Below are 26245 nucleotides of genomic sequence, written 5' to 3'. Positions count from 1 at the left end.
ATGGCGTGTAACGCACCACACAAAACAAGCCTGGACCCCCGCATAAGGACTCCACCTGGACACCGATAGGAGTGGGGCCTCCGCTCCCGGTGGGCAATAAGGACTCGGGCTCCGACCTCCCAGTGCTTGGAGCCCTGCCCGCCTTCCCCTTAGACGGATGCGGCCACCTGCGGTGCGACCCCCGCCCGCTTCTCTCTCCACCTGCGGACCCTCCAGGGGCTGGGAGTCTGCGCCTGATGATCGGTTCTACGGAAGGCTCCCTCCCCCGCTCTGTGTGTGACCTGCGTGTGATTCTATTGGCTTCCCGGGAAGGTCCCCCCTGATAAACCGGGCATCTTGGAAAGACGCAAACGCGCGTGAGTGACTCTGCGGGGCGGCCCCTAGCTCAGGACAAGCACACTCAGCGAGGCGAGGCGCGCCACAAGTCTACCCGCTCCCCTCCTCCCCGGTGAGCCCGCCCGCAGCGTCCCTTTCCGGGCTGGGGTGCGCGGGGAGGATCAGCGGGAGGATCAGGGGGCGGGGCCAGGGCGGAGCTGCGGCGGAGGGCGGAGCCGCCGCTGTCGCTGTTCCTGGTGCTGATCGCGGGGAGGCACGTTGTGGCCGAGCGCACCCGGGGTCCGGACCGAGGGGCGCGGGACGCGAGGAAGCCCTGGAAAGGACTAGCTGCGGAGCCAGGCCGGGCCGGCGATGCCTCCCGCTGCTGCGATTTCTTCCGGCGACCGAGCGCCCCCGGCCTTAGGGGCGCATCCGGGCCCCGAGGAGGCCGAGCTTTGAGGCTCGGAGGCCTCCTTCCGCCGCGGCCGCGCAGGAGGGCACAGGGCCCGGATCGCCCGCCCTAGCGCTCTGCGGCCCCGCTTCGGCTCGCTTCCTCCCCCGCCGGCCGCCATGGCCTGCGCCGCCCGGAAGGGCGCGGGCCCGGAGCGCAGGCGGCCGCCGCCCCCGGGGCTGCGCGCGCTGCTGCTGCTCTGCCTGTGGCTGCCGAGCGGTCGCGCCTCGGGCCCGGCCCCCGCGACGCTGTCCGAGCTGCACACGCAGCTCTCGGGCGTGGAGCAGCTGCTCGGGGAGTTCCGCCAGCAGCTGCAGCAAGAGCGGCCGCAGGAGGAGCTGGAGCTGGAGCTGCGCGCGGGCGGCGGCCCTCCGCCGGGCTGCCCGGGCCCGGGCGGCGGCGGCTACAGCGTCATGCCCGACGTCATCATCCGCACCAAGGACTCCCTCGCGGCGGGCGCCAGCTTCCTGAGCGCGCCGGCGGCCGTGCGGGACGGGCGGCAGTGCGTGGCGGCCTGCTGCTCCGAGCCGCGCTGCTCCGTGGCCGTGGTGGAGCTGCCCCGCCGGCCCGCGCCCCCGGCCGCCGCGCTCGGCTGCTTCCTCTTCAACTGCACGGCGCGCGGCCGCAACGTCTGCAGGTTCGCGCTGCACCGCGGCTACAGCAGCTACAGCCTCAGCCGCGCGCTGGAAGGGCAGCGAGACCTGGCAGCAGGCTTCCCGGCGCCCGCCCGGGCCTCGCCGCGGCTGGGTAAGCCGGGCACTGGAGGAGGCGGGGGCCAGAGCGCTGGGGCCCTGCTGTCCTTGCCTGTTGGGTGGCTGCCCCTGGCAGACCCGCCTAGGCAGGACCGCTGGGCACTCCCCAGCCAGGAAACTCCTTGTTCCAAGGTGCACGCGTCTGGAAGGGTGGCTTTCATTTCTCAGCCTTAGAGGTGGTTTCGGAAAAATCCCAGCAGATTAAGCAGAGCTAGGCACCAGCAGATTAAGCAGAAGCAGGCACGGTGGGCTGCTTCTGTAATTTTTCTGGGCTTCGGGATAGAGGCTGATCTGGGAGAGGATTCACGGAAATGCAATTCAAAGGAGAAAAGCTCAGAGGCAAAAAAATTTTTTTTTTTTTACCCAGAATATCGAAACCTCTTTTTGAGTCTGACTTCACTTTTGAATCTTGACTAGGAGGCCCTACTGATTTCTCAGCCTCAGCTGTATCATTTGCACCCGCACAGTATTGATTCGTAGTCCAGAACCTCTTGTCGTTAAGGTTCTGAACAGTATTATTCTTTAAATAAAATGCCACCTTGATATGCTCCCTCAAAATTGGTATGTCTTGCCAAGTATGTTTAGTTTTCAAAAGAAATCAATGTTACCATAGTACTTAACATTGGTTTATTACATTTTTGTGACACAAACTCAAAATTACATTTATCTCGTTCTTTCTCCGCAAGTCAAATGTTTTTAAGTGGCATGAACCTTTCCTCTTCTTATCATTTGTTTATTTTAAGGCCTGTTTCTGGGTAGGTAAGCTCTGGCTCATTTTAAAATACATTGTACAATGTGATTTGCCTGGACTTGAACTGGACTGAGGGGACAGTGTCTCTGTTATTTCAAATATAACAGCGATCGATTTAGAGGCTGTGAGGACTTCACATCTCACAGCTCACCTAAATGATTCAAAAATGACTTTTTTTTTTCCTTCCAGGAAGGCATGATTAATTAGTTTTATAATATGCGGGGTACTTCAGCACTTCCCTGATTCTTCTATCTGAAATCTTTGGGGTTAAATCTTTGAGGGTTTAAAATTGGTATATCATTAGCATCCATTGCTATTTATAGCATATAGTTATATTTCAGTTTGTTTACTTAATAATAGTATTTTAAGATAAATTTCATTGCATTTGGCTGCTAACCCTAAAGTCTTACTGCTGAACGATATGATGCTTTCCAGAATTGTAACGTGGTAAACCATTGTATGGAAAGCAATGAACCTTCCAGAACCAAAGAAGAGTTCTCTGTAAATCTCTATGAAAGGGCCCATTGGTAATGCAGTTGTCGCCTCTCTCCTTACCTGGGAGAAGCAGAATAAAGACATCAGGTGTGGATCTGAGTTACAAGTCCTCATTGTCTTAAGTGACTATAAAAATGGGACTCATTATGTTCTCAGTAGACATTTGTGCCCTTTGGCAATAGCAAGTGTGCGTGTTCCTTGCAACATGTCATTAGAAAAGGCCTCACCCCTGCGGTGGCAGCAGCATTCTCATTCAGAAAAGTCAGAGCTCAGGGAGCTGCAGTCCCTCACATAAGCCCTGTTTCTGGGCCGTGAGAGGATCACCAGATGAGAAGATAGGGCTGGATAGGTGGGTCTATGAACATCTTGGGAGGAATGGCAACTTGTTGGGGCTTTTCTGATTAGCATTCCAGAAGAATCTTTCTAGCTTCCATGTGTTGAGTGACTGCTCATGGTTGCCTCTTGGGGAACTGCTAGGACTGCAACCATCTTCACACCTCAGGCACCGGAACCTCTAGGACCCTCAGAAGTTTGCTTAGGAAACAATTTCGGCTGTGGAGGAAGAAAGACAGTATCTTCCACAATCATTCAGACTAAGTTAAGGAGGAACAAGTCTAGGGCAGCCTTTGAATCAGAGCTTTGGCCCTGGAGGACAGAGCAAATAGTAGATGCCTTTAGGTAAGCTTACTAATAAGAAGCTGGTTTGGCTCAGTGGAGAGAGCCTCAGCCTGCAGACTGAAGGGTTGCTGGTTCAATTCCCGTCAAGGGCACATGTCTGGTTGTGAGCTTGATCCCCAGTAGGGGGCAGGCAGGAGGCAGCTGATCAATGATTCTCTCTCATCATGTTTCTATCTCTCTCTCCCTTCCTCTCTGAAATCAATAAAAAATTTTTTATAAAAGAAGCTTAAATCAAGTAACATATTCACAACTCTGCTCTTAGAAATGCAACTTCTCCCATCAGTCTTCACTGAAGCCGCCCTCAGTTAAGGATTACTATTTAAGCGAGTAAGGGTGTCCTCAAAAAATGTATACACACTTTAATAGCTGATAGCTCCGTTTTGAAAATGAAATGTATTTCCATACGCACTGGCTTCATAATTATTCAAAGTGTGTGTATACATTTTGGGGGGACACCCTATGTAAGTAGCCTTAAATTATTTAGTTCCATTCTAGATCGCAGGTAAATGCATACTTGTTTTGCTATTAGGGAACAACTCAGAAACTCAGTGTGCTGGCTCCTGTTGTAAAAAATTAGTTATTAGAAGTTGTGAATTTCCTAGGTGAAAAATTAGACTCTATAACATTCTATGTGGGCTTTATTTTGTATGGATCCAAGAACTTGCCTTAACTTTCCAAATTTTGCACCCATTGAACACTTTATGTCACTCCTGTTTTAAAAACTTGCGAGTAAGAACCTCTATATCAGAGGTGGATTTGTGTGTGTTTTTTTAAGGTTTATTTCAAGAATGTTTAAAATTCATTTAACAACTTTGAACATAGGTCATTTATAAATTAAGTGAAAATTTCAGTCTAGAGAATAAAACTACCGATTTATACATTGGAGGGCCTAGTTCACTGTTCTGCTTATATTACAACCAAATTCCAGATTCATAACTTGTTGCTGTCTTATTCATTATGTAAAGGGAATGCAATGAAAATCGATAAAAAATAACTTTCAGATGCTATATATATTTTCTTAGCAGTTCTTTGCTGAACTAAATCTCTTGTAGCAAACGAGATGCCTCTTAATTAAAATTAGAAAAACTGGGGCATCATCTCTCCTGTGAATTCTTTTCTTTCACAGAAAAAGATGAGCCCCCACTTAGCAAGGCCGGGGACGATGTGGTTCTGCGTCTGCCCACAGACGGGCTGGTTTTGGACGGCCGCGAGAGCACAGACGACCACGCCATCGTCCAGTACGAGTGGACACTGCTGCAGGGTGACCCGTCAGTGGACATGAAGGTAATCATGTCATCGTTGTCATGAAAACTGATGTTTCAGGGAAGTGGTCTTTGGTCATGTCCTTCCACTTATGCTCCCCAAATGTCTTTGAGCCAGCAGGAGAGGTATAAAATGGAGAACGTATAAAAGTGAGAGTCCAAAAAATGGTTTGGTCTATAAATGTACTTTTCTACTGAGTAAACAGTGCTCCTGGCTCTTTGTTTTGAAGATGGCTTTGCTCTTGCTGCTTTCTTGCTGGCTTCACCAGAATACCAAAAACCTCCGAGGAAAAAAGACTCCTGCTTTGTTCTCATGACTCAGATTACTGTTTACAATTTTTTATTTCTTCTTTTCTTAGTTCAAGATCCAGGTAGAGAATTTGAAAATTACAAAGGGGTATAAAGAGGAAAATAACAGCAGAAGGAGCCCATTCTTCACCTGATCCAGAAAGCAAACATTTAACCTAGCAGTTTGGGCCTGTTTGAGACATGAGTGACAATGAGTGACTAAGTCAGGTGCTCCACCCTAATTGTCATCAGGCTGGTCTGGGCCCAGCTGCAATTGCTAAGGTGGGATTGAGCTCCTTGTCAGCAGCTGCAGGCAGTACACAGTACTTCCTGGCTTGCGCAGATAAACTTCCCCCAAACCACTCACAGTGGTTCTCAACCTGTGGGTTGAGTAGAGGAAGTGGGGGAATCTGTATTGGTTTGCTAGGGCTGCCACAGCAAAGTAACCCAGACTGCTTGGGTTAAAGAACCTATGTTTATGTCCTCACAGTTCTGGAGGGGAGAAGTCCAAGATTAAGGTTCCAACAGGGTTGGTTTCTTCTAAGGCCTGTAGTTTCTTCTTGGCTTATGGTTGGCTGTTTTCCTTTCTGTGTCTTCACGTGGTGTCCCCTCTGTGGGGAGCCACTGATTTGTATTATATTGAGATTGCAACAAAAACAATCACCTCGTCTCTCAAGACTGATTTACGTACACTGACTTACTCAGTGGTTATGCCGTCTTAGAATTAGGTTGGGCCCTTGTTCCACACGGTACCCAGCCTCCCATCCATATCCCATCAGAGCCCCTTCTGCAGCATACCTTCCTGAGGGCTCCCACTATCTGCCTAGCTATTCCCAGATATGCACGCTGACTACTTCGCCTCAGGTCCTCTGGCGTCTTTAATCAGCTGTAATTATTGGGCACACAGGCTATGCCTCCCTGTTACTTCTGTGTATTGGTACTGGGTCTTCTCTTTGGAAAAGCATTGGACACATCTTTCTTTATTCTTAAGAGTCCCTTAACTCTTTGGGAAAAAAAATGAATGTCACCACTTGGAATGCTTTCCTCAGAACGCAATATTTCCCCTTCTTTCAGATGAATTGATTTCCAGACAACCCACCATCCAGCCTCTTCTGGATTTTCTCAGACTCATCCACACACTTGCTAAAACCTGGCACCCCTTTTTGAACCCCGTATGTCAACTGAAGATGTGTGTATCTTCCTGACACAGCTGTCAGCTCCTGTGATCCAGACATTGTCTCTACTTCTATTAATGAAGCCTAATTTACATAAGCTGCTTTAGTAGCTGCATCATGGGCATGTGGACTTTTCCATTGGCAGGATTACCTGAAGCCTGCTTCATCTTTTACATGAACTGCTGCCCTGGTGGCCTCCCCATCTTGTTTGTGTAATTGATTGATTGAACCTGAGTGCAGGACCTTATATTTATCCTTTTCACATCTCAATAGAAATAGCCTAGCCAGTGTGGCTCAGTGGTTGAGTGTCGAACTATGAGCCAGGAGGTCAGGGTTGAATTCCCAGTCAGGGCACATGCTAAGTTCCAGTGCCCCCAGGATGCTGAAGGTCATTACCCAGGTCTGGATCCAGGCCTGGTGTTTCCTGCATTGGAGAGGAGGGGCCTGGGAAGGCATCACAGCCCAGGGACCGGGGATGCTCTGTCCTCCACCCTGAGTTGGAGAAGGCTTCCCGCACACCACAGGCCCACAGTTTTAGTCTGACACCGGTGTGCCGAGAGTTGACCCCAGAGGCCCAGCAACTCACTCACCTTCACAGAGAGCTCTGGCCCAGCCTGGTGACCACAGTGAATAGACGCCCATGAGGGTGATCAGCGGGGAATAGTTAGGGGAACTCGGACACAGAAACAGAAGCCAGAGAAGTAGGGAGTTCAGAAGACAAGAGTGGCCAACAATGTTACGTACAGTAAGGGGGCCGGTGTTATTTTTGGGAGAAAAAAAAAGACAAGAGGAATAAGGATTGTTGACCTCGATGCTAGGTAACCCTTACAAGGTCAGTTAGAGAGTTTTACCAGCACAGTGCCTGGGGAATGGTGGAGAAAGAAGCCAGATGGGTAGGAAATGAAACAGCATGTGCTACATGGACAGCCTTTTCAAAAAGTTGAGCTGAACTGAAAAGGAAATAACACTGTGGCTGGAGAAGATCTGGGGAGTTTTTATTTCTCGTTGTTTTGGTTGTTAGGTCAAGAGAAACTTGAGCTTCATAATAGCAGTGAGGTCTTAGAAGGAACGGGGTCAAGGACCAGATGAGGGGTGGAGTGTGAGACGGAGACAGGTCACCTAATGACTGGAGGAAAGGAGGTGCGGATGGTACAGGGACGGGTACGGTGGCAGTGAATGGAGGAGCCGTGATTATAGCCATACTTATGGCCCTAATTTTCTTCTGGAAGTAGAGGGGCCTCCTGCTGAGAAGGAGGGACTGGCTGTTGGGTGTGGAGCTGGGAAGAGGCGCAGGTTTGGAACAGCGGCTGTTGAGGACAAGTGAGGGATTGTCAGTCGAGGGTATTGTCAGTCCAGATAGCATTGGGAATTGGGAATTCAAAGGAGGGCCAACCGCCAGAATGGGGTATGATTTAGTATTCCGCAGCCTTGGGCGGGGAATGGGGAGGCAGGTCGTGGGGCTGCTGCGAGGAGGACACTGCTTCCCAGTTCAGGGCGACGCTGGGCTCCGCCTCACATCTCTAACCAAATGTGATGCCTCCTGTTCGGGCGGCAGGTGCCTCAGTCAGGGACGCTGAAGCTGTCCCACCTGCAGGAAGGCCGGTACACCTTTCAGCTCACCGTGACGGACACTGCGGGGCAGAGGAGCGCCGACAACGTCTCGGTGACCGTGCTGCCCCCGGCCTTCCCCACGCGAGGTGAGCAGGAAGTTTTCCCCTGGAATTCACAGAGGCCAACAGAACCCAGACTGTGTACAGAGGGTGGGATCAGAGTGGCGTTTTGTATTCTAACTATGCATATTATTCTAATAATATATTCTAACTATTTATTTTTGGGTCTTGTTGACTGAGAGAGTCTCTACTAAAACTGTGATCACAAAAGTAGCTCCTTTATGCTTCGGGCCAGCAACACCGCTGGACTGAGGTGGGAATAGACTGTGAGAGCCGTGGGACCCGGAGCGACTCCATCTTTCTTTGACTGGATTTCATAAAAGACAATCATGAGGCTTTCCCAGGAGAGGATCTAGTTTAAAGGTGTGTGGCCTGTCTGATATGTATGCTCAATAGTGCAGCAAGGAGCACACTGAAGACAAATCAGCCCTAGCCGGTTTGGCTCAGTGGCTAGAGCGTCAGTCCTCAGACTGAAGGGTCCCAGGTTCGATTTTGGCCAAGGGTGCGTCCTTTGGTTGCAGGCTTCTAGCCTGAAATCTTTCGTCTGCATTCCCAGGGTCAGGAAGTCCCCCAGTTGTTACATAGCTGAGCCTAGTGGAGTGGGCTTACTCTGGAGTGGGGAAATGCCTTTTAGGGAAATACATTGTAGCTCCTATGAATTGGATTGCGGATTAAAAACTCCTAAGAGCTCCAAAAAGGAGACAATGTCATTATTTAGAGAAGAAAAATTCATACCAGCCAGTACCTAAAGATTCTGTTTCTTCTTTACAGCACCAAGGAGGTATAGTAGTCAACAAATAGGGTTCAGTAGTAAAAAGTTAATCTCAGTAAAAATCATTGCTTAGGAAACGAGAATGTAAGACACGGCCTGTGTAAAATGGTGTACCGGATACAGTGGTCAGCCACCCACGTGCCATGCAGGGTTGGGGCTGACCGAGAAGGTGGTGGGATGAAGGAACTAACGCAGAGTGAGGCCCGAGTGAGGAAGCCCAGGTCAGGGTGGGGAGGACCAGAGCTGCTTCCTCTCTCGTCCCACCTCGTGGCAATGTCGGCGTGGAGAACAGCCCTAACGTGAAGCCCGGGTGATTCCCGAGAACTAAGTCAGGGCCTGTTGCTCCAGCTCCGACTGTTAGGTGCTTCCTTATCTGTATCTCTTCACCCACATGCATTTCATCACACATGAGTCCCTGTCATCCTGAGGTGGAAGGCAGCTCTCCTGCAGTCCTGTGACTGGAGTCTTGTCTGTGAACAGGATGCTCAAAGGTTTGCTCACGCCACCACTTCTTTTGTGACGACGGCTGTTGCATTGACATCACACTGGCTTGTGATGGAGTCGAGCAGTGTCCTGACGGATCTGATGAAGCTTTCTGTCAAAATTGTGAGTCGGCTGCGTGGCCTGTTGGGGCAGAAGGGATGCCTGTATTCTTGCTTATAGGCAAGTCAATACAGGCAGTCCTTGGGTTACGTAGAACTCGATGAATGTCATTTCGTGGCTACATCGCCATCTCCCATTTATTTATAAGAAAAAAAGTTCCGTCATTTCGATGTATGTACATATGTGCTTTATGTTTTTTATTATTTACTACAGGTAAAGGTCAGGAATTGTTCTCTTTTAAATTTTTTTTGCTATTTCACTTCATTACTGCTGTGTCTGTGCTCCACGTGAGTGACGCGTAGGTGCTTATGTAGGTGGGTTCCGACTTACGGCGAAAATCGAGTTACATCGCCGTAGGAACGGATCGCCCACGTCACCCGAGGACCTACTGTATAGCTATAGCTCTTTTTCCACCCAGTTTCAGGTGTAACTTGATGTGAACAGGCTTTGCCTTAAATGAAGCAGCATTTATTGAGTCTCATGCTAGTTACAAAGGTCAGAGAGCTTATATTGCTTCATTTTTCAGAAATTGTTTGCACTTTTCCAAAAGATTCTTCACCATCTGAAAAATGCTCTATCATATATGCTTTTTAAAGAACTGAAGTGAGCTAACATTTTGTTTGGATACATTTTTTAGAAAATGCATGACAGACTGTGGTGTGGCTAAGTCATCTGCAAAGCAGTCGCATGTCATATGCATACACATGACCCACAGGAAAGAAGAAAAGCTGCAGAAAGTTAATCAAGTGTTGGCTTGAGGAAGGATGAGGAATCTCACAAGGTTTAAAAGTTTTCTCTCTGTCAATTTGTATGTGACAGAAAGTTAATTACTAGAAGAGAGATCACTCATTTGAAAACGAGAGAGAGGTTTTTATGAGACTGTGACATGTCTTAACTGGATACGTTATTATTCCCAAATACCCATGACTTCAAATCTACTGCAGATTTAGGGGTTTTAGTTGAAGCTCAGAAAAGAAGCCCAATAAACAACTAACTAGCTCTCGCCCACTTCAGTGAGCCTTGACCGGAAGACGGAGACTCACATGGTGACTGCCCAGCCTAGAACCATAGCAGCGAGCGAAGATGCAGCAGGGCACTTCTTGGAGAAGTCTCAGAAAGCCGCCGCCCCACAGCCGCCACCGGAGTTACCAGACACGGAGAGGAATCATTCCACCTCCTGGGGACCAAAGATTCAAACTGACCCCCTGATGCCAGGTAAGGGCTTGAGACAGGTTCTCCACAAAGAGCTTTGATTTCTATGAGGGCACTTGGCTCAAAATTAAGGTTATATTTGGAGAGTGATAAGCAACTATCTTAAAAGAAAGAGGAGCATTACAATGAAGAATTTGGCCAAAAGAAAAAATAAAACCTCCCATTTGCACTGATTAGTTTTTATAGTAAGAAACACCTACTAAATACAAGCATACATTCATACCTGGATACACACTCCAGAGGTATCAATAATCAATACATTTATTTGTAAATAAATTAGAGATAGAAACACTTATATTCCGGCAATTAATGCCCTAAGTGTTAAATTTGAGGTTATTTTGAGATGAAGCAGTATAATCCCAATATATTCACATAAATCCTCCTCACACTAAGCAAGTGAAAGTGAAGGAAGTAATATGTCATTTTGAAATGGTTGCATGTGCTGGTGATTCAGTGTTATGCCTCTAATTTAACTAAATCTGTAACTTTTAATTTTTAAAATAAGGCTAATAAGATTTTTAAATGCATCCACAGTGTTGAAGCATTATAGGATTATATCGTTTTAAGTTAATTTTTACTCATTTATATGTGTACCATTGTATGATATGAGAAATATAGACCATCACTTATGTATGCTTTTGTGAATATCTTTTGAGTACTCAAACTCTGCATACATTAAACTGAAATAATCTATCACTAGTTTAATAACTTCTTTGTGACAATCTTTTGTTCATTGCAGAAGGTACCGAAGATGCAAATAAGAAAAAAGGAAATGACTTAAAATATCAGCCTTTATTGAAAACAAATGTTAATGTTTTGGTATATTTGCTTCCAATATTTTGTTTATCTACTTTGTGGATTTTAAATGCTTCCATACAAATATGTTTGCAAAAATTCCATAGGAGGCCTTTCTTTTTCTTTTTAAATACATTTTTATTGATTTCAGAGAGGAAGGGAGACGGAGAGAAAGATAGAAACATCAGTGATGACAGAGAATCATTGATTCGGGTATGTGCGCTGATGGGGAATTGAACCATGACCTCCTGGTTCATAGGTCTACACTCAACCACTGAGCCACGCTGGCAGGGCCTTCTGCTTTGACAGTTTAGGTTCAGTGCCCTTCGGATGCCGGCTTTGGTCAATTCCTTGTTGATACTGCCACCTAGTGGGCAAATCAGTCACTTCAGCCCTGCCTTGGAATTTTAGTCCTTTTCTCTGCATGGAAAAGGCAGCCACCTAAGAAACAGTCAAGGGAGACCACGTGTTTTTGGCAGGAGGAATGAAGAGCTGACGGAGAGAAGTGAGTTTTCAGAGACCAGGGTAGAGGAACTCTTGCTACTTACTGTGTTAGGCCCATGTGAAAGCAGTTCCTCATCAGTTAATAAGGGATTTCAACCAGATGCCTAAGGCCCCATCCAGCACTGAGAGCCTGTTTCAGGGATGTTAAGTAGCCTGATGTTCATACAGAACTTCATATAGCACTTCATCGGCCCTAATCTGTGCTAGATATTGCTCGGTGACCCTGTCACTGGGGACCGTTAGAGCTTAGGAGAAAAAGCAAACGTACATGCCTGAGGAAAGGGTGGCATGGCGTGCTCAAGGAGGAGCACATACCAGGTCCTTGGTCTTAAGGGTTTTTGATCTGTTGTCTAAAGGCGGGAGTTTTAGCCTGGCTGGTGTGACTCAGTGGTTGAGCATCAACCCATGAACCAGCAGGTCACAGTTCAATTCCTGGTCAGGGCACATGCCTGGGTTTCAGGCTCAATCCCCAGTAGGGGGCATGTAGGAGGTGGCAATCAATGAGCCTCTCTCATCATTGATGTTTCTATCTCTCCCCTTCTCCCTCTCCCTCTTTCTCTCTAAAATCAATAAAGTCCTATTTTTAAAAAACAGTAGTAAAAAAAATAAAGGCAGGAGTTTTAGGATAGGTCGCAGGGGAGGGTCTCAACAGAATATTCAACAGCTTTCCGGGTGTGACCTTTCATATGCTGATGCATCAAGATGAGTGTGTAGGGGAGTTGGGGATCATTCCCTGGTCAGCTTCACTGCTGTCTTTACTTTTATCTTGGGTTTGTCTGGCTCTGCTTTTGTTGTTGTTATTTGTTCCCTTGACTGCATCCGTTCTGAGGGTTGGCTGGCACTAGTGGCACCCACTGGGCCTCCCAGACCAGGTGATTTAAGCTACCTGCTTGCTGGTTGGGGAGGAGAGGTGCAAACCATCTGCTCCTAATTGTTCTTGGTTAGGGAAGATAAGATCTTGTGTTATTAGCAGGCTGTTAATTGCTTGGCCTTGTTTAACTGCTTGTCTCAGTGCCCTCATCCCACCTGCCAAGGAATTTCCTAGCTTCTTACTGGGTTCCCAGCGCTGCCTTCTGGGGAGTGAGGACTCGGCCTCAGCATCATTTTGAAAATAATGTTGCCACCCAGTTTGAGATATATTTGCAACCTCTGTTTCAGATATGAAGCCTTTGACTTGGGCTATGAAGATGTAAGGAATGAAGTTTCAGAGATGAAGAGAGAGTAGATATTCAGTTATTTATAATATATTTTGTTTTTTCCCAATTATTAAAGTGATATGCATTTACAGTAGAAATTTGGAGAATACAGAAAAAATTTTAAATCATGTAGCAAAGCTCACTGTTAACATTGTTACATTTTCTTCTGGTTACTTTTATTTATACACATATGCACACACATTTACTTTTAACAACATTAGGATATTATTTATACAACACTCATTTTAACCTTAAGAGCATTTTTATGTGTTACTAAAAATCCATGAAAAACACAACGTTTGAAAATCCAGGGCCAAAGAAATGGGCAGAGTAGAACTTTGAAAGTGTCGGAGAGGCCCTCACAGCCCGTGGCGTTCGTTTAGACAACAGCCTTCTCCCAGCTTCCAATTCTATGTGCGTTGAAATGATGTTATATTCAGCATAACATAGATTTAAAAATGCATTATTGTTCATGACCTATGCCTGTTCTACAAGAATCAACAGCTAGTACAAGAAATATGAACCAGTTAAGTGTTCTGCTGCCTCCTTCCCCCACACACGTTTTGAGGATAAAAAAATTAACTCATTTTAGATATACTGAAGCGATACCAAGGTTAATGCTAGTAATGTAGTACAGAAAGTAGGAGAGGCAGTCTTTCATCTATCACATTGGCAGAGGTGAAAAAGTAATAATGCTTAAACGAGTACAGGGAAGCAAGTCTCATGCACTTTTGGTGGGATTAACTTTACGATTTTCCACTATCCAGATGACTTGTGATCCTTAGTAAGCCCATGTATTTTTCTTAGTACAAGTTACCAAATAAATGCACTAGTCCCTTTAAATAGTCTTGTTTCAGTTGCAGGTGTCCTGAACATTTCTGTTGACGCCATATGAGTAAGGAAGCTTTAAAATGTTTGTTTCTCCATAAAATTCCTCATGTCGGCTGATCATTTCTAATTTACAGACATTAAGCCTTGTATTTCCCCAAAATCGCACTTGAAATCACACCACAGTGTGAGGGTAACGTTACTAACTCATTATTATACTGTCAATCTAATAAGCACACAAATGCTATAAATTACTAGAGAGGAAATGATAGAATGGACCGGCCATTGCTCATTAGGAGAACCTGGGATAAAAATTGTAAGATTTTATCTTTCTTAATATCTCCTCTCAGTAGTATACATAGGGTCAGGTGAGAAAGTGAAATAGCACGTCCATGTGCCTTCTGTATGCTCTGTTTTGTTTTTTATGAAGAAAAACCACTCAGGACTGCATCTGCTTTCCATTGTATGAAGTTCAGAGATTACCCTTGACTTCTCTGGCCGAGTCCCTTCCTTCTCTGAGGTGGAGGTGGGAGTCCTGGCACAATATGCTTGTTCCCCTCTCTCTGTCCAGTGGTTTTGTACTGGCCACACATTCTGCTGTATTAAATTGATCACATTACTTATCTAGTGTATTGGTGATAAGCTTAGGCCTTTGCTTATTAGAGAAATAGATGCTGTATATTCATGTCTTTCTTCTAAAGTTTCTGATGTACCCTCAATATGTGCTCTACTTATTTTCCAGATAGCGATTCCTCGGGGAAGAACGAAAAAGAAGAAAATTATATTTTTGAGTCAAAGAGCAATCGAGGAGGAGGGGAACACCCAGCCCCAGAAATAGGTAAATATGTGTGGAGAGCCGGCACGGCCATGGCATACTCAGCCCCGGGGCACCTTATGTGCTGCGCCAGCTCAGGCTGGTTCAGTGACCCTGAGTGGGGGCGGTGAAGGATGGAGAAAAGACAAACAAGAGAAAAGGCTGGGTCTGGGTGGGACGCTGCTCCCAGATGGAGAGACAGCGCCACAGACTACAAGCCCTTTTATTTTATAGACAGATTCCACGAGGCAAAGTAAAGGCGTGGTCAAGATGTGTACAACATTCTCATAGGTTTCGATCCTACTCAGTTTCATGCACCTGAACTCTATCAAGCCCACATCACTCAGACATGTGGGTCCACGTGTTCGGACCATAGGTTCAAGCTTACAACTACAGCTGTTGGCTATAATTGTGCTGGGAGAGCTCTGCCCTCCAAGCTGGGACTTGCACGTGGCCATGAGAGGACTGTGCCCTCTCATTAGTCCAAGGCTTGAATCTGTCCAAACACTGGAGCCGCTCTCCACAAATATGTACCTTGAAAATTCATTGCAGAGTATAAAGATTTTTTTTTAATTCTTCACTCAGTTTTTTATTTTTTTGTTATTTTTATTGATTTCAGAGAGGAATGGAGAGGGAGAGAGAAATAGAAACACAGAGAATCATTGATCGGCTGCCTCCTGCACATCCTGGGGATCGAGCCCACAACCCAAGCATGTGCCCTTGACCGGAGTCGAACCCGGGACCTTTCAGTCTGCAGGCTGACACTCTATCCACTGAACCAAACCGGCTAGGACACAGAGTATAAAGATTTGCAGAATCGCATACCTTCTAGTTGAGGATACCAGAAAAAACAAGACAAGAGCAGTGGTCTGTGGATCAGAACTGATTTCTCATCACCTCCTATATCAAGCTTCACCTTCGGGCACTTACACTAGTCACCTCACATCTTTGAACCTCAGCTTCCTCTTTTATAAGTTGATTGAACTAGATAATCACCATGGTCCCTTCCAGGTGTAACCTTCTGTGAAGAGAGTAATATTCGTGGCATTGTGGTTAAGAACAAGATGCCAGGTTCAGATCTTCCTCCACCACTGAACTTTATGACCTTGGGCAGGTTTTCTTCTCTCTCTGGATCTCTATTTCCTCCTGTGTAAGATGGAGCTAAGAACTGTACCTGCCCGAGTTGTTAGGGAGAATACCTGGGACAGTAAATACAAAGCACTTAGCACAGTGCTTGGCTCATACAATGACAGTTATTATTTTTTTTTAAATATATTTTATTTATTCTTCACAGAGGAGAAGGGAGAGGGATAGAGAGTTAGAACCATTGATGAGAGAGAAACATCAATTCAGCTGCCTTCTACACATCCCCCACTGGGGATGTGCCCGCAACCCAGGTACATGCCCTTGACTGGAATCGAACCTGGGACCCTTTGGTCCAAAGGCCGATGCTCTATCCACCAAGCCAAACCGGTCAGGGCAATGACAGTTATTATTACTGAGTTATTTGTGATACAACAAGAGTAAAGGTCTTAGAGTACCCAGTTCTCTCCAAGTGTTCTGATGCAAAGACAGAAGCCGATAGGAACAGGGAAAGTGTGTAGGAAGTAGAGGGAGTAGTTAGTAAATGGAAGAAAAGTCTCTTCATTCCATAATTTTGGTTGTTTTTAACTAGAAAGAAAACACTTCCTACATAGTCCTGTAGGAAGTCAGGCTTTAGTCCTAAATCCCTAAACTAACTAGTGAAAATTTAGGGGAACGAAAGACGATTCTTCAGTTGTAGATCTAAGTTGAGAAAACTTTCTTTTTCACCCTAGAATGTCTTTTGTAATATTTACACAATATTTAAAGTGTGCCGAGCCGGCACATCCATGGGTGACCCTGAGGGGGAGCGGTGAAGGATTTAGAAAAGACAGACAAGAGGGAAAAAAGCTAAGTCTAGGTGGGACGCTGCCCTCTTTGATGGAGAGACAGCGCCCCGGCCTGCAAGCCGAGTCTTTATTTTATAGCCAGATCCCAGGAGGCAATGTAAGGGTGGTTACATCGTTCTCTCGGGTTTTGAATCTACTCAATTACATGCACCTGGTCAAGCTTTTTTTAACTTGCGGCACCTCCCGCAGCCCATATCACTCAGCCACGTGGGGCCACAGGTTCAGATCATAAGGTCAAGCTTACAACTATAGCCTTTGGCTATAATCATGCTGGGACTTGGACGCGGCTTTGCCTCGAGGATCATGCCCTCTCATTAGTCCCAGGCTTGAACATGTCCAAATGCTGTAGCCACTCTCCACATTAGAGTATAATTTTTTAACAATGGATGGCCAAAATATTCCAGATGTCAAACACATGGATGCTGCCCCATCTGCTGTCCTGCTGGACTCACCCTGACCCAAGATATTTGAATAAAAAGAGCCACTCCTGGTCATATGAACAGAATACCCATTTTGCCCCCTTAGCTGGTTTCTGAGAAAAATATCATGATGTGGTTTAACAGGGGTTAGAAAGTTTTAAATCTCAAAGAACCCAAACTAAAAACATTGAAGAAATACTTAAAAGTCCATAAGAATTTTCTGTATTCTAGCAAGCACTTTCTGGGAGATTTCATTTTCCTTGTCATCAAAGCAGTAAACAGGAATCAGATTTGACAGTTCAGCAGCCTCCTATCTGACTTAGCCCATAGAAAATCCCCCTAGATTGTATGTGTTTTACTGTACCCTGTAGCCTAAACACTGGAGCTCATCCTTAAGGGCAGCCTCTAATCATTTTCTTGCCTGAACAAGAAGTTGGCCCTTCTCTCCTTTGTCCCATTCCTTTGTAACATTTCTAACCTACATGGCTAGTACTGGAAGACGCAGGGAGTGGGGGGAGGGGAACCGACACCTTCATGGGCCTTGGCTGTTTCAAAACTGCCTTCGTCAGGGTGGCCATTAGGAAACTCTCGTGGCCAAAGCTCAGCCGTCAGGTGGAGAAACTCTGCAGTGATCATGGAGTCCTGCAGGGGGGCTGTTGTGCGTGGAATGTATGAGCCAGCTCTAGAGTCAATGCTAGACGGTTGGTTTATCACAGATTTTTATCTTTCACGATTCTCTGCGGAACACCAGCCTTTGTTTGGTACCCAACAGTCACTACCACAACTTCCACATCCCCTCCTCCTGTGCCAGACACTCCCAGACACAATCTTCTTCAGTTGAAATGCCATTTAGTATGTACTCAGCTCCAGGTCCTCTTGTCTTGGAGAGGAGACCATTCTACCTGGAACCAGTTTTAAGCCTGGAAAAATCAAAGCCGTCAGGAGTGAACTTCCTCAGCTCCCTCCGATTGTAAGTTCTTGTCTGTTTGCACCACCATCTCTTCCTTTCCTCTTGTGCTAAAGGGGATGTTTCCTCTCCCCAGGTCAGTCTCTCCCCCAGCCTTGATGCAGGCCCTTATCTTCTCAGGTACATTTCTCCATCATGTGTTAACCCTCCTGGGTTTTGTTTGTTATTTTTTATTGATTTCAGAGAGGAAGGGAGAGGGAGAGAGATAGGAACATCAGTGACGAGAGAGAATCATTGATCGGCTGCCTCCTGCATGCCCCCTACTAGGGATCAAGCCTGCAACCTGGGTATGTGCCCTTGACCGGAATCGAACCTGGGACCTTTCACCGAGCCTCTATCCACTGAGCCAAACCAGCTAGGGCAACCCTCCTGTTTTTAATGTTTCTTTATGGCTTATTCCCAACAGCTGCAGCCACATTCCGATCTCTCCCAACACAATGGTGCCCCTGGGTTTCTAACTGCTAAGCCCAGTGGCCTCTCGAGGCTTCACCTCGCCGGACCTCTCCTTAGCTTCTATGCAGCTGAGCACTTTTCTCTTGACATAGTCTCTTCCTTCTGCTCTAAGACACCCTTCTGTCTTGGTTGCCCTACCATTTCTCTGACCTGTCTTTTCCTATTCTTTTGCGTTCTCTCCTTTTGTCTGCCCCCTTAAATGGTGGTGTTTCTCAGGGCCTTGTTCCCAACCTCCCTTCCTTCCTCTCTGGCAATCTCACCCACTTTCATGGCTGCAACCACCACCTTGATGCTAACAGCCCCCACATATTTAGGCCCGAATAACCCCAAACCTACTAGAAAACCACCTGGGTCACCTCTAGGAATCTCAATTTGAAAATGTCAAAAAATAAACATCTCAAAAATAAATAAATAAACATCTCCCTTGCCCACCCAAAAAGACCCATCATACATCCAGGTCACTCAAGCCAAGACCCAGTGAACCAGATGCACGGACACTCCTCTTACACCTGTACTTCTTACTGCGTTTTCCCACTTAAATGTCTGTCTACCCAGACCGGAGGTCACTAGGCTATGACCTCCTCTACCTTTTGGAGCAGTACTGGACCCAGTGGTCCTGGAGCTGCACTGTCTGGGGCTGTAGCTTCACCACTAACCATACACTCAGCCGAGCCACTTACTTCTCGGTGCCTGAGGTCCCTCATTGGTAAAATGGGGATAAGAATTCTACCAGCTCACGTGGTGGCTGAGAATTAGACGAGTGAAGCGAGGAAGCACTGAGGACAGTGCTGGCACGCCTCAGCAGCGGCTCATCGTCGTTGATGAGCAGCGCTGAGCTCAGTGTTAGGCACCTGGCTGCTAATTAAGGCAGAAAGAATGAATAAATGAAAGAAAAGGCTATAGAATCGGCTTATGCAATGGAGACTTTGCTCCTCTAGCTCCACCAGTTGGCCAGACCCTTATAGCTAAAAATAGCCCCACCATCTCATCTGAAAGACTGGGCTGCCTAGAAAGTAGGTCAGACTAAAAATAAGGCCGGCGCTTGACAAAACTGATCTGCTTTTTTATATACAAGTTCGACTTTTTAAATTCCACATGTAAATGATATCATATAGTAATGGTCTTTCTCTGTCTTATCTCACTTAGTAAATAAGCCATAGAGAGCTAATGCATGGTATAATGAATAGAGACAATAATACTGTACTTTAATGATGTGATAAATATTGCTTCAGTGGCAATTATATTACAATATATAAGTGTATCACCCAACTGGCGTGGTTCAGTGGTTGAGTATCGACCTATGAACCAGGAGGTCCCAGTTTGATTCCTAGTCAGGGCACATGCCCAGGTTGTGGGCTTGATCCCCAGTAGGAGGCGTGCAGGAGGCAGCCGATCAATAATTCTCTCATCATTGATGGTTTCCATCGCTCTCTCCCATTCCCTCTCTGAGATCAATAAAATATAATTTTTAAAAAAACAATATATAAATGTATTCAAGTAACAGGCTATATACCTTAAATTTATCAAGTATTTATCAGTCTTTTTTCTTTTTTACAGAAAGACTGATCCAGGGCATACCCTGTTCCTCCCAAACTCCTGCAAGCCTCTAGAGCAGTGGTTCTCAACCTTGGCTGCACATTGGAATCACCTGGGAATCTTTTTAAAATCCTGATTCCTGGGCCTCATCCTCCGGAAATTCTGTTTCTTTGTTATGGGGTGGGGCCACAACATTAGTAACAAAGTGACAGAATTTCCAGAGGATGAGGCCCAGAAATCAGGATTTTAAAAAGATTCCCAGGTGATTCTAATGTGCAGCCAAGGTTGAGAACCACTGCTCTAAAGGCTGCTTCTAGTCTGGCTGTGTAGGAACAGCCCCACAGGAAAACCCTGTTTCCCACAACTACCCTTAGCCAGAATTACACCAGCATATTTTGAAGTTAATTTTCAACCATGGTTCTACGGGCTGAAACTAGGTTCACTAGATTTAGAAAAAATAAAAATTAACATCAGGAGTTGTCCATACTTGTTTTTAAAGGGAATGATCATGTGTGAATCCATAAATGTCACCTGTTGACTGCAATGAAGTTTTCTGTGGTCACAGTGTCTACACTTGCCTGCTGACAGGGTGTCTATTACAGCGGACATGAGGCTGATCTGACTGCAACATTTGTATCCATTGATGCCATTAAATTCTGTAGGAACCAGGTAGAAAATTCGGGTATAAAGAAGTCTGGCTTTGAGACCTCAATCTGCCACGTACAAGCTATGTGTGTGCTCTTAGATCAATTAATCTCTTGGCAACTCAGTTAATCTGCAAAATGCTGGTAAGGCAGGTATCTGTCTACTTAAGTGAGTTACTTAGATTAAATGAAATAGCGCATACGAAGTGCTTATCCAATCATGGACCCACTGCCAGGCTGCCGGGTCGGCGTGGCTCAGTGGTTGAGCATTGTCCCATGCATTAAGAGGTTACTGGTTCAATTCCCAATCAGGGCACATGCCCAAGTTGCAGGCTTGATTCCCAGTAGGAAGTATGCAGGAGGCAGCCGATCCGTTTCTCTCTCATTGATGTTTCTCTCTCTCCCCCATCTCTCTGAAAATCAATAAAAACACTGGCCCACCCTCTTTACTTCCACTGTTTACAGGTGCAGTGCTGCCACTGACACTGGGCTTGGCCATCACTGCGTTGCTGCTTCTCATGGTTGCTTGCCGACTACGCCTGCTCAAACAGAAACTGAAGAAAGCTCGTCCCATTACATCTGAGGAATCTGACTACCTCATCAATGGGATGTATCTCTAATAAATGTAACTTAAGTAGCTGGGGCAAGGACGTTTCACTTGTAATTTATTCGTACACTGGGTTTTGGATATTTAGAATCTTTTTTTTAACTGGGCTAAGAAAAGTATGGAAAACCCAGAAGATTCTACAAGCCCCAAACCTTTGTTCTTATTTATTGTAGAAATATTTCCCTTTGGAATTATGTAAAATATTTTGAAATTTAGAGGAGTCCATACAGTTAAAGACTTACAATCTAATTCTGATTTATGTATGCTGTCCCTGAAAATAGAAATTTGTAGTTACCCAAAACAGAAAATTTAGTATCTCAAGAGGTGGCCTTAGAACGGCAGTGTTAACCACTCCGTACTTTTTAGAAGCCATGGGCCCCTGGCCACCCTGTGCCACATGGTGCACGACTTCCCCTTGTCCTGTGGCCCTCCTATTGCTCACTTTCCCCTTCCGTAGCTCTCCCTTCTCCTCTCCCCTGCAAAACCTGTTTCTGAGAATGGACCTCAAGCAAGATGTTTCCAGCGCCTCTGACATCATGTCATGTAGGTGGCTGCCTCATTAGGCTGACCTTTGGGAGGAAAAACTCAGACTGAATTACAAATAGCTCTAACATGGGCATGAAATGATACAGGAAATCAAGGTGGAAGGAGAGAACCTGGCAGGTCTAAAATTTTAATCGACTTCACTGAGCGCAAAGTGAGCAAGGAGGACTACTAGTATTTTATTTCGCCTACTCCACACTGCTCAGTGGTCCAGAACACAGCAGCTCATTTTTATAAAAGTCACCAGTTTTCCACATTAGTCTGTATTGATGGGAGAGAAAAGTGCACTTAAATTGAAAAGCAGAATGATGAGTGGATTTCTGGGTGCCGCTTTGGTAAAACTGTCCCATGTTTACATATTAGCTGGTGGTTTCATCCACTGGAATGAGTTTTTCCCATTATTTATTTAATGTATAATGTGCAGTCAGCTAACGCCAGGCTATGTATTCTCAGAGCATAAAGCAGTTTTGCACAAAGTCGTCTTTATAGAAAACTGGCATCTAGTTTAGCATCTCTTCTTTTTGTTTTTTTTGGTAGGATTTTAAAGGCAAATTATTCCCATCATCACCTAATGCCAGAATTATACATTTTCTAGAAATTATTCTTCTGAGTGGACTACAGAGTGTGATGCCTGTCTATACTCACATGATATTCCTATTTACATAATATGTTTGTATTGTCGTTTTTTTTTACCGTAAGTGGCCAATCTTTTCAAATTCTAGGACACATTTTCAGAATGAACCCGAGATAGGTTGTTCCTTTAGCAAAGAGCTTAATTTGGGTTGGAGATATAACCGAAAACATTAACGAATGGGAAGTTAGTTCTAGAAAAATGGAAATTAGTTCCTTTTATTTCCTGAAAATGTCAAGCATTTTATTGAGTTTGGAACTGAGCAAAGATTTAAATTTTTCCTCAAGGACAGTTTAGAGAAATGACTGTGAATGAACTTAGTTGTTTGTACTCTACGTGATGCTGTGCCCTTTGTTTTCTAAGGAAGGATGTCAGTTACAGCCATACCCAATAAAATAAAAACTGTCAAGGCATGTCTTTCAGCACATCTTTTATACATGAAGAAATTAAACACAATTTAGTACTGCAACAATGTTGAAATACATGAGAAAAGATGTCCCATGTACAAGAGTCTGTTAATAAATTATACTTGATTCTTAATCCTTAACAACTTTTTAATATAATCATAAGTTGCCAATATTTACTGAGCTGTACTATCTTACCTGGGTTTAACCATACCAACCCAATTTTACAAAGAGGGAAATTAAGGATTAGAGAAGCAGAATCAAGAGCTTCCAAATACACTGCCAGATGGACTGAACAGGACTTTTTAAAGTCAACTTACCTTTTCATTATGTGATTGAAAGAGTTCTGCATCTAAGACAGTTTAAAAATAATTTTAAAGGGAAAGTTGTCCACAATTTACCTCTCAAACATGTCTGTGTGCTTCACATCTCTTTTCCTGAGGAAAGGCCCACTGAAACAACCTTTCTGAAAACTTGAAATTCTTTCCCGCCATCCTCAGTGCAAGTAGACTGCAGCTACCCTTCCATCCTTCCACCCTTCCACAAGCATTTTCATGTTTCAAGTCATCCAAATATCAAATATGTTCTCCCTAGCAAATAACAGAATTTGTTCATCTTTCTCCATGACTTCACCTTTGAAACTAACTCAAATGACACTGAGTCAAATGAGGGTTCATGGCCTAGGTCCAGAAGCTATACCAACAGCAGCAAACAAGCCAATGAAGAACTGAAACTCGTAAGGTTTGGCCACCAACGAATGCCAGTTTCCTATGTGTAAGATCTTGCCCCCAAAGAGACACTAGGAGAAGATGCATGCATAATTTTTTAAAGCTATTTTTAAGGAAGAAATGTTTAGGACGTTAAGAGGTGGGGGAGAGGTGCCTAGCATCCTCGCTCAGCATCCACTTGCTAGAATCATACGCACTTGCGCACAGCAATCGGAAGGGCTTTGCTGGGAGTGCTAGTTCTGCTAGCTCTAGTGCTCATGTTGCTTTGAGCTCTGGAACCCTGAGAAAAACCAAGATCCCACTATAAAAGGTCTAAAGCCACAACATTAAACAAGATTCCAAAGTGCTACTGACTTTTTGAAATTCATTTATAGTCATTATATTAACAAAGCCCTTATAGGTGAGAGATGGGTTTTGGTAAATTTAGCCTCAACTCAGCCCTTCCCTGACTTTCAGTCAATTCGTTTGCTCATTCATCCTGCATTTATTGTACATCTACAAGAGGACAAATCCTGTGTTAAGCAAAGAAAAATAAGTGAGGTGTAGTCCTTGTTCTCAAGAAACATAGTCACATTCATTGTGCAAATGTACAACTGAATTAATGCCACTCATATTTGACAAGATGGAGCATCAGAGAAATAATCTTTTCTGTGATCTTAGTCAACATTCTGTATCTGGTGGACATGCTGTTCTTTATTCTACATTCAAACACCACCAATGCCTCTTTTACTTTTAACTTTATTTGGCAAAGCAGCACTGCATAAACTGTTCAGTAACTAAGACACAGCTTACACAGCATGTTCAATTCATACATTATCAGCAGCAAGTTAGAAACAAGAAATAAAACTAAGCTACAAGCCTAATATAATTTTAAAGAAAGAAATGAAGAACTATGTCAGTTATGTCCAATCTGAACTGCTGAGTGTTAAGGAACATCACTTTCCACCTTCTTAAATTTTAATATTTACAATTGCTTAGTTTTAAGGTACCAAAGCAGCTGATTGTATCTACAACATGCTATTCTATGACACCACATCAAAAGCTTTAAAAAGGGAGCTCATCTCTATTTTCTTAGTAGCATCTCACAGACATAAAAAAAAAACACGAAGAATTTTAACTTGTGAATGATGGTGTTATCTGATACACAAACGCAGTCTGAAAAATTAATATTGGAACAGAATTAAGTGTCTAAGAAAAGAAAAACCACTCCTCCAAATCAATTAAAAAACTAACTTTCCCATTTTGCAGAACGCCTTCGCTTAATATTTTAAAGTAAAATGTATACTTTGCATCCTTTCTCTACCAATTTGGCTTTTGTGCCTCTTTGAAGAATTAGAAACCCTACAAAACCACACATTTTCATGCTGAAAAAAAGAGTGTAACAAAGTCCAAAACAAGCTGTGATGCTGTGGTTTTCAAAAGCTTTAACTGAGATGAGCAATCCACTGTAATATTATATACTGGTCAAGCTGATGTTGCTTTTACAGTTCGTCCCTGGGGGGGGGAAAAGAGAGAAATGTGTAAGTAGGAGTTACATACTGCAAAATTTGACTTTCTAATAGTTCAGATACAACTATTAAATCAGTAAAAATACACTGATCCCCAAGCAATATATTTTTAAAATAAAAAGAGCAAACGGTCCCAAGTCAAAGCAAAAATGGAAATCAGCCATTTCAAACATCTCTCATGCAAATTAAGAATGAAGTATGAAACCTAAAGTACCTGATTTCTTTTCTTTTTAATTCTAAAGATAGCCTTCTGCTTTCAAGACCAAAAATTCAGAGAAATTAGTTTTAGATCTAGGATCTTGCTAATACTATTGTAAAATGATGACGAGTATTTGAGTTCAAGTAAATTTTTACAGTTATAGTCACAGAATTGGACAAAAATTTAGCTTTTTGCTTAGAGTATGTTAGGAGTTGTTGAGTGGGTCAATATCAACCCAAACTTTTGTGGGGAAAAGCATCATCTGTAGGTATAATATACCTGTCAGCTGATTTCATAAGGCAGCTTTATCAGCTCCAAAAGAAACCATTCGCTCAGCCAGGTGTAGCACTGTACCAGCAACTGCCAGTGAGAGGAAGGAAGGAACAAAAATGCAATCTAAAATAAATGGTACGGTATGTAAATTATACCTCAATAAAGCTGTTAAAAGTAAAAAAATAAAGCTACCTGAAAAGTCTAAAAGCTTCATCTCTCAGGGTATTCTAAGTGACAAAAACAGTACTTCAGAAGTAAAGAAATTTGATGTTTGCAATACTCTCAAATGAGTCAGGAAAAAAATATTACATATATGGATATACAGGGAGGGAAGGAGTGAGAAAGCAAATGTGGAAAAATGTTAGTAATTGGTTAACTCTGGAGGAAGAGATTCAGGAGTTCTTTGTACTATTTGTACAACTATTCTGTAATGGAAAGGTTTTTTTTAAAGGTATTAAATTTAAAAGGAAGGTAAATAAGGAGCTAAAATTTCCTAGATAAGTGGTGAACTAAGGAATTATCAGATAATATTCTTTTTATTGAATTTGGTAAATTGTGCAAGAAAATATTTTAAAAATTACTTCTCCCATAAGCTACCATTGTCATACAGTACTGGGCTACCTTTTAAACAATAAATCATTAGTTCTGGTTCCACTTAATATATTCTTCTAAATAACTTAAGTACTTTATTTCTCATAGAGTAGCTTTTAATATCATGCAAGCATTAAATTATGAGTACTTGCAAAGTACCCAATTCATAAATTAAATTAACTTGTGCTTTTTATATATGAAGATTCCACTATTGTTTTTTAAATAATTAACCACATTTTATTTACCTGTT

General features: G+C 44.2%; 2 protein-coding genes across 5 annotated transcripts in view; one reads left to right on the top strand and one right to left on the bottom strand.

The window, feature by feature from the left end:
- Positions 1-559: 559 nt before the first annotated feature.
- On the top strand, positions 560-22705 carry LRP11 (LDL receptor related protein 11). The gene is made up of 7 exons (XM_081094337.1): positions 560-1513; positions 4569-4726; positions 7723-7864; positions 9090-9215; positions 10227-10427; positions 14490-14585; positions 20977-22705. The coding sequence occupies exons 1-7, from the start codon at positions 886-888 to the stop codon at positions 21129-21131; spliced, it is 1506 nt and encodes a 501-aa protein (XP_080950463.1). The 5' UTR covers positions 560-885; the 3' UTR covers positions 21132-22705.
- The window catches only part of PCMT1 (protein-L-isoaspartate (D-aspartate) O-methyltransferase), a 39882-nt gene continuing 36342 nt past the window's right edge, over positions 22706-26245 (bottom strand). For 2 of the 4 annotated variants that reach the window (XM_081094341.1, XM_081094340.1), the window contains exon 8: positions 22706-24918. Coding sequence is in view for 2 of the 4 variants with exons in the window: in XM_081094340.1 (XP_080950466.1) it covers positions 24906-24918 (13 nt within the window). In the remaining 2 variants the exon portion in view is untranslated. Of the gene's footprint in view, positions 24919-25410; positions 25492-26245 lie in introns of all 4 variants that reach the window. The other 2 variants (XR_013996166.1, XM_081094339.1) reach the window with 2 other exon arrangements.

This window comes from Myotis nattereri, assembly GCF_964212035.1.
Source record: "Myotis nattereri genome assembly, chromosome: 6".
In the NCBI taxonomy this organism is placed as follows: Eukaryota; Metazoa; Chordata; class Mammalia; order Chiroptera; family Vespertilionidae; genus Myotis; species Myotis nattereri.
The sequence above is the reverse complement of the archived record's forward strand: the minus strand, read 5'-3'. Positions and strand labels throughout refer to the sequence as shown.

Coding starts and splice junctions, on each gene's coding strand:
- LRP11 (XM_081094337.1), top strand. CDS start 886: ATGGCCTGCGCCGCCCGGAAGGGCGCGGGCCCGGAGCGCAGGCGGCCG. Junction 9,216..10,226: donor TGAAGCTTTCTGTCAAAATT/GTGAGTCGGCTG, acceptor CGCCCACTTCAG/TGAGCCTTGACCGGAAGACG. Junction 10,428..14,489: donor AACTGACCCCCTGATGCCAG/GTAAGGGCTTGA, acceptor CTTATTTTCCAG/ATAGCGATTCCTCGGGGAAG.